The sequence below is a fragment of the Myxocyprinus asiaticus genome, chromosome 1 (genome assembly GCF_019703515.2).
Source record: "Myxocyprinus asiaticus isolate MX2 ecotype Aquarium Trade chromosome 1, UBuf_Myxa_2, whole genome shotgun sequence".
Classification (NCBI taxonomy): Eukaryota; Metazoa; Chordata; class Actinopteri; order Cypriniformes; family Catostomidae; genus Myxocyprinus; species Myxocyprinus asiaticus.
Window position 1 is genome coordinate 16748903 of NC_059344.1, and position 17080 is coordinate 16765982.

At 35.0% G+C, this 17080-nt stretch overlaps 1 protein-coding gene across 1 annotated transcript; it reads right to left on the bottom strand.

Annotated features, from left to right (window-relative positions):
• Nucleotides 1-2718: 2718 nt before the first annotated feature.
• LOC127454125 (high affinity immunoglobulin epsilon receptor subunit gamma-like) lies at nt 2719-15002 on the bottom strand. The gene is made up of 5 exons (XM_051721142.1): nt 14841-15002; nt 8233-8330; nt 7747-7785; nt 7116-7145; nt 2719-5830 (listed from the first exon to the last, which is right to left on the bottom strand). The coding sequence occupies exons 1-5, from the start codon at nt 14911-14913 to the stop codon at nt 5768-5770; spliced, it is 303 nt and encodes a 100-aa protein (XP_051577102.1). The 5' UTR covers nt 14914-15002; the 3' UTR covers nt 2719-5767.
• Nucleotides 15003-17080: the final 2078 nt, after the last annotated feature.

Genomic DNA, 17080 nt, shown 5'->3' on the forward strand with positions numbered 1-17080 from the left:
TCATTCTCTGTACACCCCATCCAAAACAAAGCAAATATCAAAGTAAATTAGCTGAGATATTTATTATTATCATTGCTTTATTTTTGTTTGAGGTTTTGAATTTTAACGTACATTGTACATAAATAAATTAACGCAAATTGTAATGAAAGTAACTATAGGCTATGCCTATATAAATAGCAGGTAATATGCACAAATCAATTTACATAAGTCAAACGATGTACTGTACATCTAAACTCTCATCATGGTTTTCAAAGCGCTCTTTTACCATCTTATAATAACTTGTCCCGGGACATCACACTCACCATCAGCATCGAATTTATTCCATATATCGAGAAACTGACTGGCAGTGAGTTCCGCCAGGTGTACAGGAAGAAGTTCTGGTCCCTTATTCGCCATATGTATGGTTGTCCACTCCTTTTCGGATTTTTCAAGAAAATATATGTCCCGTCTTTGGAGCACTTCTGTACACCTCAGTGAAACACTGTAAGTAGCCCGATGGAGAAAGCAGTTATTAATCCCCTCTTGCTGAAGCCTGCAGTTCACAGACACCGACCGATTGGCGGCAACATCGCGCATTAAAGAAATGATCTTCTGCAGTCCATTCAGAGCCTCACTCGAGGAGCATCAGAGCGGGATTATGGAAATTAACAATACAAATTTCACGACATGACATGGAGCAGGCTGAGGCGTGGCTGTGACATGGCATGGAGCACGCTGAGGCGTGGCTGTGATATGGCATGGAGCAGGCTGAGGCGTGGCTGTGACATGGCATGGAGCAGGTTGAGGCGTGGCTGTGACATGGAATGGAGCAGGCTGAGGCATGGCTGTGACATGGCATGGACCAGGCTGAGGCGTGGCTATGACATGGCATGGAGCAGACTCAGGTGTGGCTGTGACATGACATGGAGCAGACTCAGGCATGGCTGTGACATGGCATGGAGCAGACTCGGGATCAGGGGCAGAAGGTGGCGCAAGCTCTGCAACAATGACATGGCACTCTAGCTCGGTGGCCATGACGTGGGACGCTGGCTCGGCGGCCATGACGTGGAACGCTGGCTCGGCGGCCATGAAGTGGGACGAAGCCGTGGAAGGTGGAGCCATGAGAGGCTCGAGGGGCAAAGCCATGGAAGGCGGAGCCGTGTGAGGCTCAAGGGGCGAAGCCGTGGAAGGCGGAGCCATGGGAGGCTCAAGGGGCGAAGCCATGGAAGGCGGAGCCTTGGGAGGCTCGAGGCTAAGAGTCCTGGATGACTGGGAAACGACCTCCGTGTTCGTGAGCATGGGCAGAGACTTGGGAACGACCACCGTGGTCGTGAACATGGGCAGAGACTGGGGAACGACCTCCGTCAGCTCGGCTGTTTTATTTATAGCAGATTTATATCCTTAACATTAATTTTGTCTAAATCCTATGTCATTGACCTTTGAGTGGACTTCACAAGGGGTACTTCCTGTTTGACATTTATACCGCCCACATTTATGACATCACTTCCGCAAAGTCACGTGATTTCAATCACTTGACATCCTTGCTTGGATTCAACACCAATCATGTTCACTTTAATGTTGTAAAAGAAAAGATAAATACACTGGAGCTTAGGTGTCCCACATTAGTCAGTGTCCCACATTACCCTAATCCACCCTATGTGACATCATAATTTCTTCTAATATCACTTACTCAACTCAACTCAAAGTTCTGTCAAAATAAAAGTCCCACTACCATGAAATCTCCATACAAGTGCGTGAAATTGAAGACAGAAAAATATAACTACTGTATAAAATGTAATATTCAAAAAGTAGCAATAATACTCATAATAGCAATTATGTAGTATTAAATTGTATTATTATTATTATTATTATTATTATTATTATTATTATTATTATCTGTAAGCAATATCACCAAAAATAAAAGTGAATTTTTTTTAATAAAAAATTATTGTAATTATGCTATTTTTATTTGATTAAAACTGTATGTATCAATTTGATTAATTAAAACATTTAACATGGAATCCAGAAAAATGTAAACAGAAAACACAATTTGTATCTGTAAGACTTTATGCAGTTCTTTTAATCTTCTGTGTAATTTAATCAAAAATCTGAGGCTTTTTATTTGTTGATTATAGTACCGATTTAGTATCAATAACGAGGTACCAGGGCTAGTATCGTACCGAAGCCAAAAGTTTGGTATCGGAGCAACCCTACTCTGAGGGAAATCTGGATTTGTTTGTATGTAAGGTAAACAATAACCTCATTTGCCTCTCAAGTTGTGTTTCCAAGAAAAGATAGATATTTTGGGTAGATTTTTTTTTTCAAGATTGAAAACGAGGCTGTGAGGGATAGATGTGCATTCCATCAGTCAATGGGTTGTAGGACACAATGGGGCTAAAGGCAAATATTATGGAAAATATATATTTTTTTGTCTGGTCTCAAAGTGTATCAAGATTTGAGAATGGCATTTATTTTTATTGAATATTGATAGAGCAACATAATTTATATGAAAAGAAATAACAGAAGAATAACAACAGAAGACTATTTTGAATACATTTCTTTTCTTTTAAATATCTGGGGAGGGGGCCTTTTACCTCACACCTGGGGTAATAAGTTCCCTCACTTGGGGTAAAAGGCCCCAGGGGGGTTATAATGATATAGCCGCTGCAACAGGGGGCTTTTTACCCCAAATACTATCCTTTCACTTAATGGACAGTTATTTTTTTTATTGTATTTTTATATATATATATATATATATATATATATATATTCACCTTAAAATTGAAAATGACAAATAAGTATTTTGTCTCAAAATAAATATGATGATTTCCATGATATTCATTAGTTACATACAATTGCAATATTTTAAAAACCAATCTTTAGACATTTCACGCAAATATCTCATGGATCAGGAAAATTTTGCAAACAGGTGTTTAGGAAAGTGCTGTGGTAGGTTCTGTTGCTATTTAGTGTTTTGGGAGAAAATAAACTCAAAGGAGCCTTTTACCTTGGGGAGCCTGTACCCTATTATGTAAATGTTCAAAGTCACAACTAATTATGCTGCCTTCACGTGCTATTGGAATTATCGTTATACGAGTTTCCCACTTGGAAGTTGCACATGAACAACCCCTCAAGTCGTAATTATGACTGGGAAACTCTGAGATAATTTTGATACCGAGTTTCTGAGATGGGAGAGTCGTAAACTTTCAAGATGGTGAAGGAGAATACGGTTTCTGTAGTGATGACGTTTTATTCATTTTTCTTAATAAAGCTAATTGTTAGCGCTTATCGTTTTGGTCATATTTATTTATGTATATCAGCAACCATTTGATGCAAGTTGTACATTTTTACATTGTTAAAATATCTTGCATTTGACCAAAATTCCATTATCGTCAGCAAGCTGAGTAATATTTTTTTATGGTGGCAAAATAAAAGTCCCTCAAGAACAGTGTTGGGTGTTATGCATTACTCAGTAATTAATTACTGTAATAAAATTACTTTTTTATTGAAAAAAGTAAAGTAAGGGATTACTCTTAAGTTTCAGTAATTTAATTAGTTACTTCTGATGTAATTGCGTTAAATACTGTGGAGACTCTAGAGCAATTCTATATAAAACAATAGTGAATTTAAAATCAAAATTTAACGTCTAATGTTAAAATGTATGTTTTCTAATTTAATGCAGCCCCCTTAAATTCTTTGGCCAAGTCATGAATAATTGATTTGATTTTATATGATTTATTTGAAAGAATTAAAAGAACAGTTTCATGTCTATCCTTGTATTTTTCATCTGGTCGAGTTTGGTCAGGGTTTTAGAAAGTAATTAGTAATAAGTAATGCAGTTACTTTTCAGAAAGAGTAATTAGTACAGTAATCTAATTACACTGTAGAAGATGTAATTAGTAGTTAGTAATTAATTACTTTTTTTAGAGTAACTTACACAACACTGCTCAAGAAATATATATGAATGAACGTTTTTTCTGACATGAAGCACTTGAACGCTACATACTCGTAATTACCACTTCAGAATTGGGAAGTAGGATAATTCCGATAGCACATGAAGGCAGCATTAATCACAACCAGTAGTGTAGTCTAGTGCACCCAACTATCTTTCAAAGGATTTTGTGTATGCCCACCTTAAATTAGTTATGATACGCCAGAACAGCAAGGAGGTTCATTCATTATTTTGCGCTTTTAAATAAATTTGTTTGCTATTACTCTTCGGGAAAATACTGAGTGTCACTGCACCCATGCTAGTTTTTTATGCTCTTCGCAGATGACAAGTTGTCCTGTAATTTTGTCAAATGTCATTTTTTTCTGTCTTTTACTGCTGTCAGTGGTGCCTTTTTTCCTTGTGATATCAAATCATCTTAATTTATATTTCTTAATAGGAAAGCTATTTCACTATACACAGAAAATAACATTTTTGTACACAAATAAAACAAATAGCCTAATAAGATAAGAAGTAATATGTGATAAAGGGATCCTCGATAAAATCACAGTATGTCCACCTCTTCAGTCACTACTACACCACTGCTTTGTTTTGTTTTTTTCATGTATAAAGGCTCCTGAACAATACAATTATTTCTGCTTCTATACTATTCTATTTGGTATATACTTCTTGAATTGTGTTCTCTCTTGGATTTATCACTTCTGCTTCTGTTATTCTCATTTGTAAGTAGCTTTGGATAAAAGGGACTGCTAAATAAATCAATGTAAATGTACATGGATCATGCATACATTTTTGCAATTCCTGTCTAAAATTACTCAGAAGTCAGGCCCTATTGAATCACATTCATTGTTGGTGCAGGCATGTCTGAATTATGAGCCATTTATTATATTTCCTAAGGTGGGGAGAATAAAAGATAGAAAATAATAAAGGAAAAACATTTTAAAATATAAATGTACAGTGAAGAAAACACAAGAATTAATTAAAGAAAAACAAAATAAAAAAAACTGAAAGCATAAATAATAAAAAAAAAAACAATTTAAAATATAAATGTGCAATGAAGAAAACACATTAATTAATTCAATAAAAATAAAAAAAGCTAAACTAAACCTGTGCAATCACAGTCTTTGAATTTATTGTAGGCCCTATGACAAAACTCTTGCACTTTCATTAAATGTAATTTCTGTGAAGTTGTTTCATATACACATGCTTAGCTAAATATCTCATTTAGTTATGACAAATGTCTCATTTTGCAAAGAAGTGAGAAACGTACACCATCAAACACTTCTCTGTTTCCATCTCTCACACCTGTGGTCAAAGTTGCATGTATTTTTGTCAGGCCACTCATGTACTCTTTAAAACAGGAAATGACTTGGACCCCGTGGGCTTGGTGGCTTGTTTCTATAGAAGCCAGAGCAGGAAGTTAGCCTCAGAAATAGTGACACAAAGTGTGGCATAGTTGCTATCAGCTACAATATCAGATATGTGGTTTAACAGAAAAACAGAAAAATACATTCATTACAAGAATATAAAAAATGTAACATAATTTAAACAATTAAACTAGTATAATAATGACACAGAAACATACTTTAAAGATTTGTTCATCAGCTTCTACATTCTATATAATTATCTGATCATCTCTATACAAAAAACAAACAGAGCCTTACGTGAGCGATTACCAAAGGTTATTAAAGTAAACTACAAAAACGCAGTATTTCCTATGTTATACATTTGTTTTGTAGGAGCTTACAATAGCTACATACTCAAGACAAAATGACAGCGGATACTGGTACAATCTCCAAAATGAGTAATGTCTTTCTTCCTCTTGTTTGGAAACACATCTTATTCTTTTCCTTTTTTCTTGCTGATGGTCTCATAAGTGTCCTGATTATGAGGCTTGAGACCCTGAGATGTGGAAGAGAAAAAGGGACAAAACGGATGTGGCAAAGAGTAAAAACAAACAGAAGCTTACCAGACCAACCACAAAGCTCAGTAAATAAAAGCACTTTAATGTGCTCTGTTGCATCAGTTAAATGCTGCATTAAATTATGACATGAGCTGTGCAATATATAAAACAGCTCCTAATGAAGGTTTTTATTACATTGGATTTCAATACGGTACAGTACATTTATAGAGTAAGCAAGCCTATACTTATGGCCAACTCATATAATATGAATTTAAATATATGTGGGATTTATTTTGTATCTAATAGATATTATATCAGTAGAACATTTTGTGTCTTCTAAGTCAACATGATCTCATGAGAATACATATGTATTTTTACGCAAAGTTCTAACAAACGTGCATTTGCTTACATTTTTATAGATACAGAAACGTACAATATTGACAGCATCTAAAATGTCATCGTTTAACGTATTAACACCTTTAGAAACGTACATATGTTTACATGTTCTGTATCAATTAATATTGAATTTATGGAATTAATGAGCTAGTTTTATTGCATTTTTAATCAATGAGATTAATTAAATGTTAAATGCCATCAAATTTATTTAACGCAGTTGATGCATTTACCTAATTTGGCATTATAACGGTTTCATTCGGTTCTGTGATTCCTGCTGCCCTAATCAATGTTTTAAAAGTTATCACCTAAACTAAGATTAAACTTTAAAATGTTAAAATGAGTATAAATTCAGAAAATGTTAATCATTCATCAAGCATTTAATTTTTATTTTGTTTGCCATGGGGCACCAAAGGAGTTTTTAGAATATGCCAAAAAAAAAAAAAAAGGACCATAAAACAATCATAAAAGTAATCCATTTTTTTTGTTCACTGAAATCCAAATATTTATCAAAAACTGTCACTGTCTTTGTCTATAAAATATCAATAAAACAGTAAAAATGTGCAAATACATTTAAATTTAAAATGGATTTGTGTATTCAAATATGTTTGTCATGGATTTATAAATATTTTACATTTCTAAATCTGTAAATACGTAAAAATGTTTACATTTTAGATGCTTTCAAAATGTCTATATTGCACATTTTAGCATCTATCCAAATGTTTAAAAAAAAATTACATTTAAATGTTACAAATATTAACAATCAAATAGCTATGTATATTAATGAGATCAGGCTGTCTATGTTGTATCTACATTCTTAATATAAAAAAATCTTTCATATAAAATCTATGGCAGCATGAGTATTTCATAACCATAAAACAATAAGAATACCTCATAAACCCCTTCACCGGCATCTTTCTTCTGTAAAACATAAAAAAAAAATAAAAAATGCATCAATTAGAAAGCTGCAATAAAGATGCATGTACACAAAACACTTCAAAGGTCCCTGCTTCAAATGTTTTTGAAAGAACAATGACATTGTGGTTAAATTCGGAGTTCAAATAATTTTCCTTTTGTTAAATTGCATTGATAAATGTAATGTACAGCACAGCTTATTTTAAGAAACTTTCTGCAAAGGATGCAAACTTAAACCTGTACAAACAGAGTGCATATGGTGTAAAAGAAAAGGCTGCATGTTTAAAAACAAAGATATAAACATATTTTTTGAGAAGACTTCACGCAATATACAAGCAGGACGTACAAATGTGAAGGGGGACGAGAGGGACATTTAGCAAAAGCTGATAGTTTAACAGATGGAAAGATATTATTATCAGAGGTCTTAAGATCTATCTATCCATCCATCCATCCATCCATCTATTCTGAGAAATTGAGAAAACCTTTTACTCAAAGTGTTATGCTAATAATATAATTTGTAATTAAGATATTTGTACTGAATTATAAAAGAATGCCTCATAGAACCATTTTCACTGGGGCACTCGGACATATATATGACCAGTCTTACCCCTGGGTATGAGTTAATCTCTGCTTTTTTACTCTGTATCTGTTAAAAAAAAAAAAAAAAAAAAAAAGCAGGAGTTGTTAAAACATAATTTTTTACAATACATTTTGTACAATATTATTTCAATAGTCACTTAAATGACAAAGAAAAAAAGTTACTAGTTTTAGTATTAAATACAGCATAATGTACTAAATTGCATTTTTATAACATACATCCTTCTAAATGTGTTTTATTTATAATATAATTTAATGGAGGTAAATGTACTTTTACATCTGACAGACAGAACATAAAATCATCAAAATCCACCATAAGACTTGACTAAATTAATCTCATATTTCAAGGATCTGCAAACAAAACTGAACATGCAAACAATGCTTGATGTCATGACAATGGTATGAGACTAATTAACATTCAGACAGTTTTGCACTGTTTAAAAAAAAAGAGTGAAACAAAAGAACAAGAGTTCATATACAGTATACAGTACTATACCTTCATTCTGCAGTACAGAACAGTCAGAATAATCCCATAGATAAACAGAATGGCATCCAAGATGTAGCAAATATACTGGTCTTTCAGACTTAGAGCATCTTTCAGAACAAATATAGGACAGAATTTGGAATTAGGAACTCAACCAGAGACTATTTGACACAACTCAATAATTGTGCAACAAATGAAGTCTTTTAATACAAGTATTCTACATTGGAAAAGATGTTGTTTGACACATCATTAATTGAATTATCATTGGTGATGCTGTTAAAATCTTATTAAAAGAATAGTGTTTCCACATGTCAAGACAAATCAACAAGCTAAGGCAGAAAAGGCTTTCATGTATAACTAAAGCTTTAGCAACAACTAAGATATGTGGTAATCTTGAGTAACATAACCTTCTAATAGTGGCATACATATTAAAATGCTCTTCAATGCACAAAGAACATTATCTGTTGCTGGAAAAAGCAAAAAGGCAAAAAAAAAAAAAAAAAAGGTTCTACAAAAGCAATTCAAGATTTTGTGAGAGACTACTGCCTCAGCAATATATAAAGTTTTCAATACTACAGCGCAGGGGTCAGAAACCTATGGCTCACGAGCCACAAGTGGCTCTTTGTTAAAAATCAAGTGGCTCTCCAGGTGTCTCACCATTCACTAACACATGATCGTTTAAAATTTTCTAAAGATAATTTTCCTGCAGAAAGTGTGGGTGTGATTGCAAAGCTTGAAGCCAATGACACTGTTTTGATTTCCTTTCTCCCGAATTTGTCCTACAGCCTACTCCTGGTGAACAAGGTTTGAAATTAACTCCCGCCAAATGCTGATTTTTCATGCAGAGTATTTTGCTGATATACCAGCCACTGCAGAAGGTGACCTGTAAGACTTCTCGGAGTGTTATATTACAAGAAATGAGAGGAAACGTGATTATATTTTGAAGAACAGATGAAAGAAAAGCCGTCGATGCACGTCTGATTTGATGTGTGCGCAGTGAGCTCTGCAGTTCATGAGTGCAATGAAAGCGCTTCTTCAAGACACGCACATGCATAGAGTTCTGGGCCTCATTTCAATAATTAATAATAACAATTATATTTATCACACATTATACATATACAGTGAAATTCTTTTTTTCACATATCCCAACTAAGCTGGGGTCAGAGTGTAGGGTCAGCCATGATATGGTGCCCCTGGAGCAGTTAGGGTCAAGGGCCTTGCTCAAGGGTCCAAAGGGGCATCTTGGTGGTGCTGGGGCTTGAACCCCTGACCTTCTAATCAGCAACCCAGAGCCTTAACCGCTGAGCCACCACTGCCCTAGTCATTTCCCAATGACTATTGATCTTAGCGGTTAATAGCATTTTCTACGAGTGATTTTATTAACATTCGTTACATTTTATGTGCCCCCAGGGTGTGAAATAGCACCCGCCACACTCCAAATGCGACGAGGCTCAATCCAGTTCGCAAGCTCCTCGTCCAAATGCAGGTATTTCATGCGCGAGTAATTTTGCTCATCTACCCGCAGCAGGTGGGCGACCTGTAAGACGTCTCGGAGTGACACATGACAAGAAATGCTGTTAGTCAAAAAGACACGCGCTTGAAGAAACACACTTTATTATATTTTTAAGAACAGACAAAAGAAAGCGTCAGTGCTTGTGTCTGATTCGCTGTTTATTCAGAGGCGTGCAGCACGAGCCAGCATTAACTGTATTACCAAAGCGCAATACAAATACATTCGATAAGAACTCACATTTGGCAGAATTTGTTTGGGAACACAAGGAAATTTATTAGGCTTATTTATTATGAGACTTATTATTATTATCTTCACATTTATAATTGTCTTTAGATCTTAATTTGTAGGCTATCTGTAATTTTTCACCTGTTGTCGTTGACAGATGCTTGCGTGATGACAAATGGAGTTGACATAAATGTTTGGATTTGGGGAGGTTGTTATATATGCATATAAGATTTTTTGATCACTTCGTTATTTTAATTGCTTTTGTTTTTTGTTTAAAGTGCAATTTGAATTTAGAAATGTCTTTTGTTTAAGTTTTTCGTGTTTCAATAAATTAATTTTTAAAGCAAAATCAATAAAGCAAAAATATTCACTGACCCTTGGCAGGGGGGTTGACCATATAATCGGATATCGCGATATTTTAAAGGCGATTATCGTTAAAACATTTTTTACATATCGCCCAGCCCAAAAGGGAAGTTACATTTTTCATGAAAAATTGTAAAATGAAGTAATTTTATGGAGACCCGCACAAACACGTGTACTCAATTCCATATTGCAACATGTTACCTATTCATTTTTGCATATTTGTTTGTTTTTGTATTTTAGAGTAGTCTATGGGCATAATAAACATTTTATTTTATTGAAAAACTTTGTTTTCTGAAAATAGTAAATGATTAGTTTGTGCTATGGCTCTTTCGAAAAAATGCATCAACCAATAATTAAAAAATTGGCTCCTTAGTGAAAAAAGGTTCCCGACCCCTGCTATAGTGCATGTGTGATAGTTCTCTGTTAAACCACACTGAGTATCGTATAGTATACTTTACACAGAAATTCACAAGTGCAGGCACAATGAGTTCACTGACTCCACACGGAACTAAAGCAAAAACAACTATCACCAAGTTCAATAAAAATACAGCACTGTATAATCTACTAGACACAAGGGACTGTGTCTACAGCCTAAAAGACACTATAGCGCTATAGCACTATAGACACTTTGTACTGTATAAACATACAGGTACGTGTAGCATGGCATTAAAATAGAATACAGATTCAATTAAACATGCTGCCTTAAGTCCATATTTAATAGATTTATCCTGCATGGTGCAAAATAGTTATTTTCCATAATAGGGCATGCAGGGTGTTTACTGTACGCATTATGTAGGGTCATTCTCAAAAACTATGCCAGCTGTGTATTAAGTGTGTCCCCATGGTTTATTACTGATATAATTAACAGCATACTGAACTTAGTCACATTATTTGATAAACTTTACACTATTTAGTGTTTAATGCAAAATAACTTTTGCATCTTATGTAGTTTTGTGTTCTTTTGGAGTTTTGTGTTCCTTGCCACAGTTGCCTTTGGCTTGCTCACTGGGGGCCTAAAGACAGTACATTTTAAGGCATGCTTTTTAATCTCTTTGGTCATTATAACTGAACAATGAGGACCTTATTAGCATATTTTTTTTTTTGCTACAGCATAATTTTCTGTAAAGCTGCTTTGAAACGATGTGTGTTGTGAAAAGCGTTATACAAGTAAATATGACTTGACTAACTTTTAAAATAAAACATAGGGAACAATGGGGCTAAAGGTCCCATGGTTTATAAAGCACCTTTTATTTTATTTTCTCCCAAAACACTAAACAGTACCAACAACAGCACTTTCCTAAACACCTGTTTTTTCATTACTGCAAAATGTTCAATGTCTAAAGTTTGATTTTGAGGTAATCTGATCTAATATTTAATAATTTTTAAAGTTGCAAATTTATGTAACTAATGAAAATCATTTATTTTGAGACAAAATACTCATTTGTCATTTTCAGTTTTGTTCAAGGTGATTAAATCAAAAGTTTTTTTAATAACTCTCCAATAATTGAAAGGATAGTATATGGGGTAAAAAGCCCCCTGTTGCAGGGGCTAAAAGCCCCCATTAAACACATTGTTTTTTTTAAGTGGGGTGAATAGATTTGTTATAAAGAATGTTTAAAGTGGGCTCACATTGACTGATCCAATAACAACCGAGATTAATTTATTTATAGAATTCTTGAGACGTTATGAAATGCCAAATATGTTTGAAATTAACAGGAAATGATCCTCCCTTTTCTGAAGTGGTTATTTTGAAAAAACCTTATCTTAATTTGTTTCTCAAAAAAGCATCTTGCTGTCTCATAATTATTTGCATTAGTTGAAATTTTGCACTACAACTATTGCCCTGTTATCTACAAGATATTACTATAAACCCCCTCACTACCTTTTTAAAAAATAATAATTTTAATCAAAACAACCTACTGCTATTATTTCTTTTCACACAAATTATGCTGCTCCTGTAACGGTAGCCAGCTGGTAGGTAGCTGTGCAGTGTGTAAACCTCACTCCCCTGGCCTCAAGAGGCGCACTAGCGACTGATGCTAGAGGCTGTGGCCTTTAGCCTCTTTGTTAGCTCGCCCACCTCCCATGCTGGAGACGCCGGTTCGAATCCTACTCGGAGTGGGTTGAGCAGGACCGGTTACAGTGGTGCCGTGACCCAGATGGGAGTGAGGTTTAGGGGGGTGAGTGTAAAGGTAGCCAGCTGGTAGGTAGCTGTGCAATGTGTAAACCTCACTCCCCTGGCCTCAAGAGGCACACTAGCGACTGATGCTAGAGGCTGTAGCCTTTAGCCTCCTTGTTAGCTCGCCCACCTCCCATGCTGGAGACGCCGGTTCAAATCCTGCTCGGAGTGGGTCGAGCAGGACCAGTTACAGTGGTGCTGTGACCCAAATGGGAGTGAGGTTTAGGGGGGTGAGTGTAAAGGTAGCCAGCTGGTAGGTAGCTGTGCAATGTGTAAACCTCACTCCCCTGGCCTCAAGAGGCACACTAGCGACTGATGCTAGAGGCTGTAGCCTTTAGCCACCTTGTTAGCATGCCTGCCTTCCATGCTGGAGACGCCGATTCGTAATCCCGCTTGGAGCGGGTCGAGCAGGACCAGTTATGCTCCATCAATATTCAATAAAAAGAAGGATTTTTATTTAATCTTGATACATTTTGTGACCAGAAAAAAAAAGCATATTTTCCTTAAGGTGTACCTTTAGCCCTGCTGTACCCTAAATATTATATATTTAATTTGTTTAGTTTCTGTAAAAAATAAATAAATAAAAAAAATAACAAAAAAGTAAAAAAATGACACAGTTCGTCTTTGTTCCTGTACTTTCTGTTCAACCTTTTCCACGATTATTTATTTCTTTTTATTTGATCTGTCAAATATCATACATAAGGGTGTGATACACTGATATTCAACCCCGTAACAGTCAACTACAAAACATTTTGAATGTAACAGGATTGGCACAAAACATGTTTTAAAGAAAGAGAAATGTCATGGTTTGTCAATATTTATTTTTCAACTATAATGTTCAATTTATTACGAAGTACTAAGAAACTGAATGATACTACCAGAGTTTACTCAGTTATCTATTTGAATTATGACTGTATCTAAAACTACTGTGACAGGGTTAAAATGCTGATGAGTTTGAGAGCTAGGCTTATGATTAATAACAATAGAAAACTATACTTTGCACAGCTGTAACCACATATTTAGGATTAAAACTGAAATTTTATTGAAAGCTTGTTTGTTGACCTGACTTTTGGGCAAAGTCAGGGATGCACCCCTCTAGGGTAGTGAGGGATGTCCATGATCATAACGATAATGGCGTTGCTAGCCTATTTTGGGCCAGAGGTGGGAAATTATGAGTTTAGCTGTAAACTTTTGAAATGAAATGAAAATAAAAAGCATTTTTTTTTTTTTTAGGATAGCATTAGCTATTTTTTTTATTTTTTATCCATACATAGGGCTCTATGTGTGAAAGAAAAGTAGTTCTAAAGCCTACATGATTTCTTCTTGCTAGGAACTATGGCATCAGTGATGTTTCAAATGTATTGACATATTCTTTTAGCACAATACATGCTGAATGTTCTGAGTGGCTATGTTTATTCACTGTGTGGTTCAAGCCACCTCTCGTTTACAGAATGTGAAAGGCTACTTCCTGCCAACAAAGTTCCATTTCCTTTCAAATGTAAACAGGGTTTCAGTGATTAGATCTAGTATTATATGCTTTGGTCCTTCAGTAACATTAAAAAAAAATAAAAAAAATATTTGTGTTAATTTTGAAATAATTAAAAGACATGCATTTGACCTATGCCTTGACTTTTAGACACAGCTTTTATGAAAGATGGACTGCAAAAGTGTCCTAAATGAGCACTGGAACCAGCAAGTGATTTTTAAACTGTGCATCAACTGGGTCCACTAGCACATTACAAACCGACTCTCAAACCAAGGCACTTTTTCCATAACCAACATATAATCACTGTGCACAATTATTAGTAACATTATTTAACAGAAAGGCAATCAAGAAATAGACAAGCTTGCAATATCATTTAAGAACAAAACTTACTAAAAGTATAAAAATAACTAAAGAGATCATAATACCCTCATAATTTCAGAGGACAATGTAACTTCTGAAAACTATGAAAGAAAGAAAAAGAAAGACCTGCCAAGCTAAATTAGCAACATTTACTTGAAATGGCTTTGTCTGTAACACATCATGAAAATGCTGGAATGTTTGGAATTGCCTTTTATTAAAAAAGTAAAAGTTGTATAAAATACTATGTAAATACTTATAATTATTATGATTAGTATGTAAATGAGTAAAAATATAATTCTATGTAAATTTGGCATTTCTGATTCCAAAATGCAGCATCTTGTTGCATCTTAAAATCTAAATTAATTGACCTTTAACTTTTGTATCAGTATGATCAAAAATATGTATAAAAAATATGGCAAGGTAATTCGTGACAATTGTTGTCATTAATTTGAGAAAAAGGTCAATAACAATACTGAACAGCTTAAAAGACTTACCAGCACTGCCAAAACTTATCCAAAGAGATAAAAGAGAAAAAAGAGAAAAGGAGAACCCAGCCATCATCATCATCCAAAACTTTCTCAATCCGTGTTTAAACTCACATGCACCTCCAAAGTGGGCTTTCAGTAAATAGATGTGGAAAGCACATCAGAGGCAGACAAGAGGGAAGTTGTGGTGAAAATATGTCAGTGTTGAAGCTTAAACCACCCCTACCCCTGAGTGACGAAGAGGAAAAAGGAGTGAAAGCCATTTGATCTGCTTTTGGTCTCTTTTCCTTGTAAATGCTGAATCAACAGTTTGACCTTACAGCTTCTTTGAAAATGGCATACTTTTAAATAGTGTACAATGAATCAAATTTTTACCAATCTTTAAGCTCTTATTATGGATGTAACAGCCTTATTTACAGAGACGCAGGAAATGGACCAGTGCTATGGCCGATGCATTACCACAGCTTCCACATAAACAACAGTTTGTTCACTGAAAATCTCATTATTCTCTAAACAGTCTATAGAAACGTATTAGAACATTTTCGTAAACGTAAAGTTTGTGTTACTGTGAATTTGCCAGCTAATCAGTTTGTTCTAAAATATTTTACCCTCATGTTCTGTTAGCACAGTACAGTGCTGTGAAAATGTATTTGCCCCCATCCTTATTTCTTCTGTTTGTGTACTGTATATCTCATAATAAATTGTTTCAAAATTTCAAGCAAAATCTAACATAAAACAAAAGCAGTCTGAGTAAACACAAAATACAGTTTTAAATGATAATGTTATTTATTGAAGCAAAAGTTATCCAATACCAACTGGGCCTGTGTGAAACATTATTTGCCCCCTTAGTTACTAAATCCTTAAATCTATGATACCGCATTCATAATGGTGTTCAGCTGGACTAGACACACCCAGGCCTGATTACTGCCAGCCCTGTTCAATCAAATCAACACCTAAATTGAACTTTTTCAGCAGCATGAAGTTGGCTAAAAGGTATCACCCAGTAGCACACTATGACAAAGTTAAAAGAAATTCCAGAAATGATGAGGAAAAAGGTGAGTGAAATACATCAGTCTGGGAAGGGTTACAAAGCTATTTCAAAGGCTCTAGGACTCCAAAGAACCACAGTGAGAGCCATTAACTCTGAATGGAGAAAATTTTGCACAGTAGTGAACCTTCCCAGAAGTGGCCGACATTCCAAAATTCCTCCAAGAGAACTGTAACGACTCATCCAGGAAGTCACAAAAAAGCCAAGGACAACATCCAAGGAACTGCAGGCCTCTTTCTTCAATAAAGGTCACTGTTCATGTCTCCACTATCAGAAAGACACTGGTCAAAAATGCCATCCATGGAAGAGTGGTGAGGCGAAAACCACTGCTAACCCAAAAGTTCTGACTTGAACCCGATTGAGATGCTGTGGCCTTAAACTGGCATATCATGCTTGAAAATCCTCCAATGTGGCTAAACTAAAGCAGTTCTGCAAAGAAGAGTGGGCCAAAATTCCACCACAGCATTGTGAAAGTCTGATATATATATATTTGAAAACTGAAATTTTGTGTTTACTCAGGTTGCCTTTGTTTTATGTTATATCTTGTATGAAAATCTAAAACAATTTAGTACGAATAATACAAGAAATCAGGAAGGGGGCAAATATTTTTTCACAGCACGGTATATGCTGAATATTATGAGCTTTGGCCAAGTGGCTGTCATGGCATTTAGTGTCATTGTGTGGTTCAAGTCACCTCGTTTGAAGAATGAAAACGGCTACTTCCTTCTCAAGCTCTACTCTTTAATGTTGTTGCCATTACACGTAGTGGCCTCACAAAAGTATTTGCACAATTAAGTCATACTTAAGCATGCATGAAGGTCAATGCATTACATAAAATGTCAAACCAAATTTGGTTTAAAATTACTTTAAATGGATAACAGAGGCATACATTTCATGCAAAGCATTTCACTTAAAAATACTGACACTTTCTGGTTGACAGATCTAAAGGTATATCCTGAACTACACCTGTTGCTAATTTGCTAGCCAGGACACCTGTGTGAACTGACTTATACATCCACTAAAAATCACCTTGAGACCAGCTGGTTAAAAGTAATTGCAAAATAGCTCAGAAAAGTTAGTTCTAAGAAAGGATATAAGTATTTGTTTGCATTTGTAACTTGGTGTGATATTTTGTCTATGCAAAGAAATTCATACTTGAGTGGAGCAAAAGTCCAAGCCACATCTCTTTGTGGTTTGTACT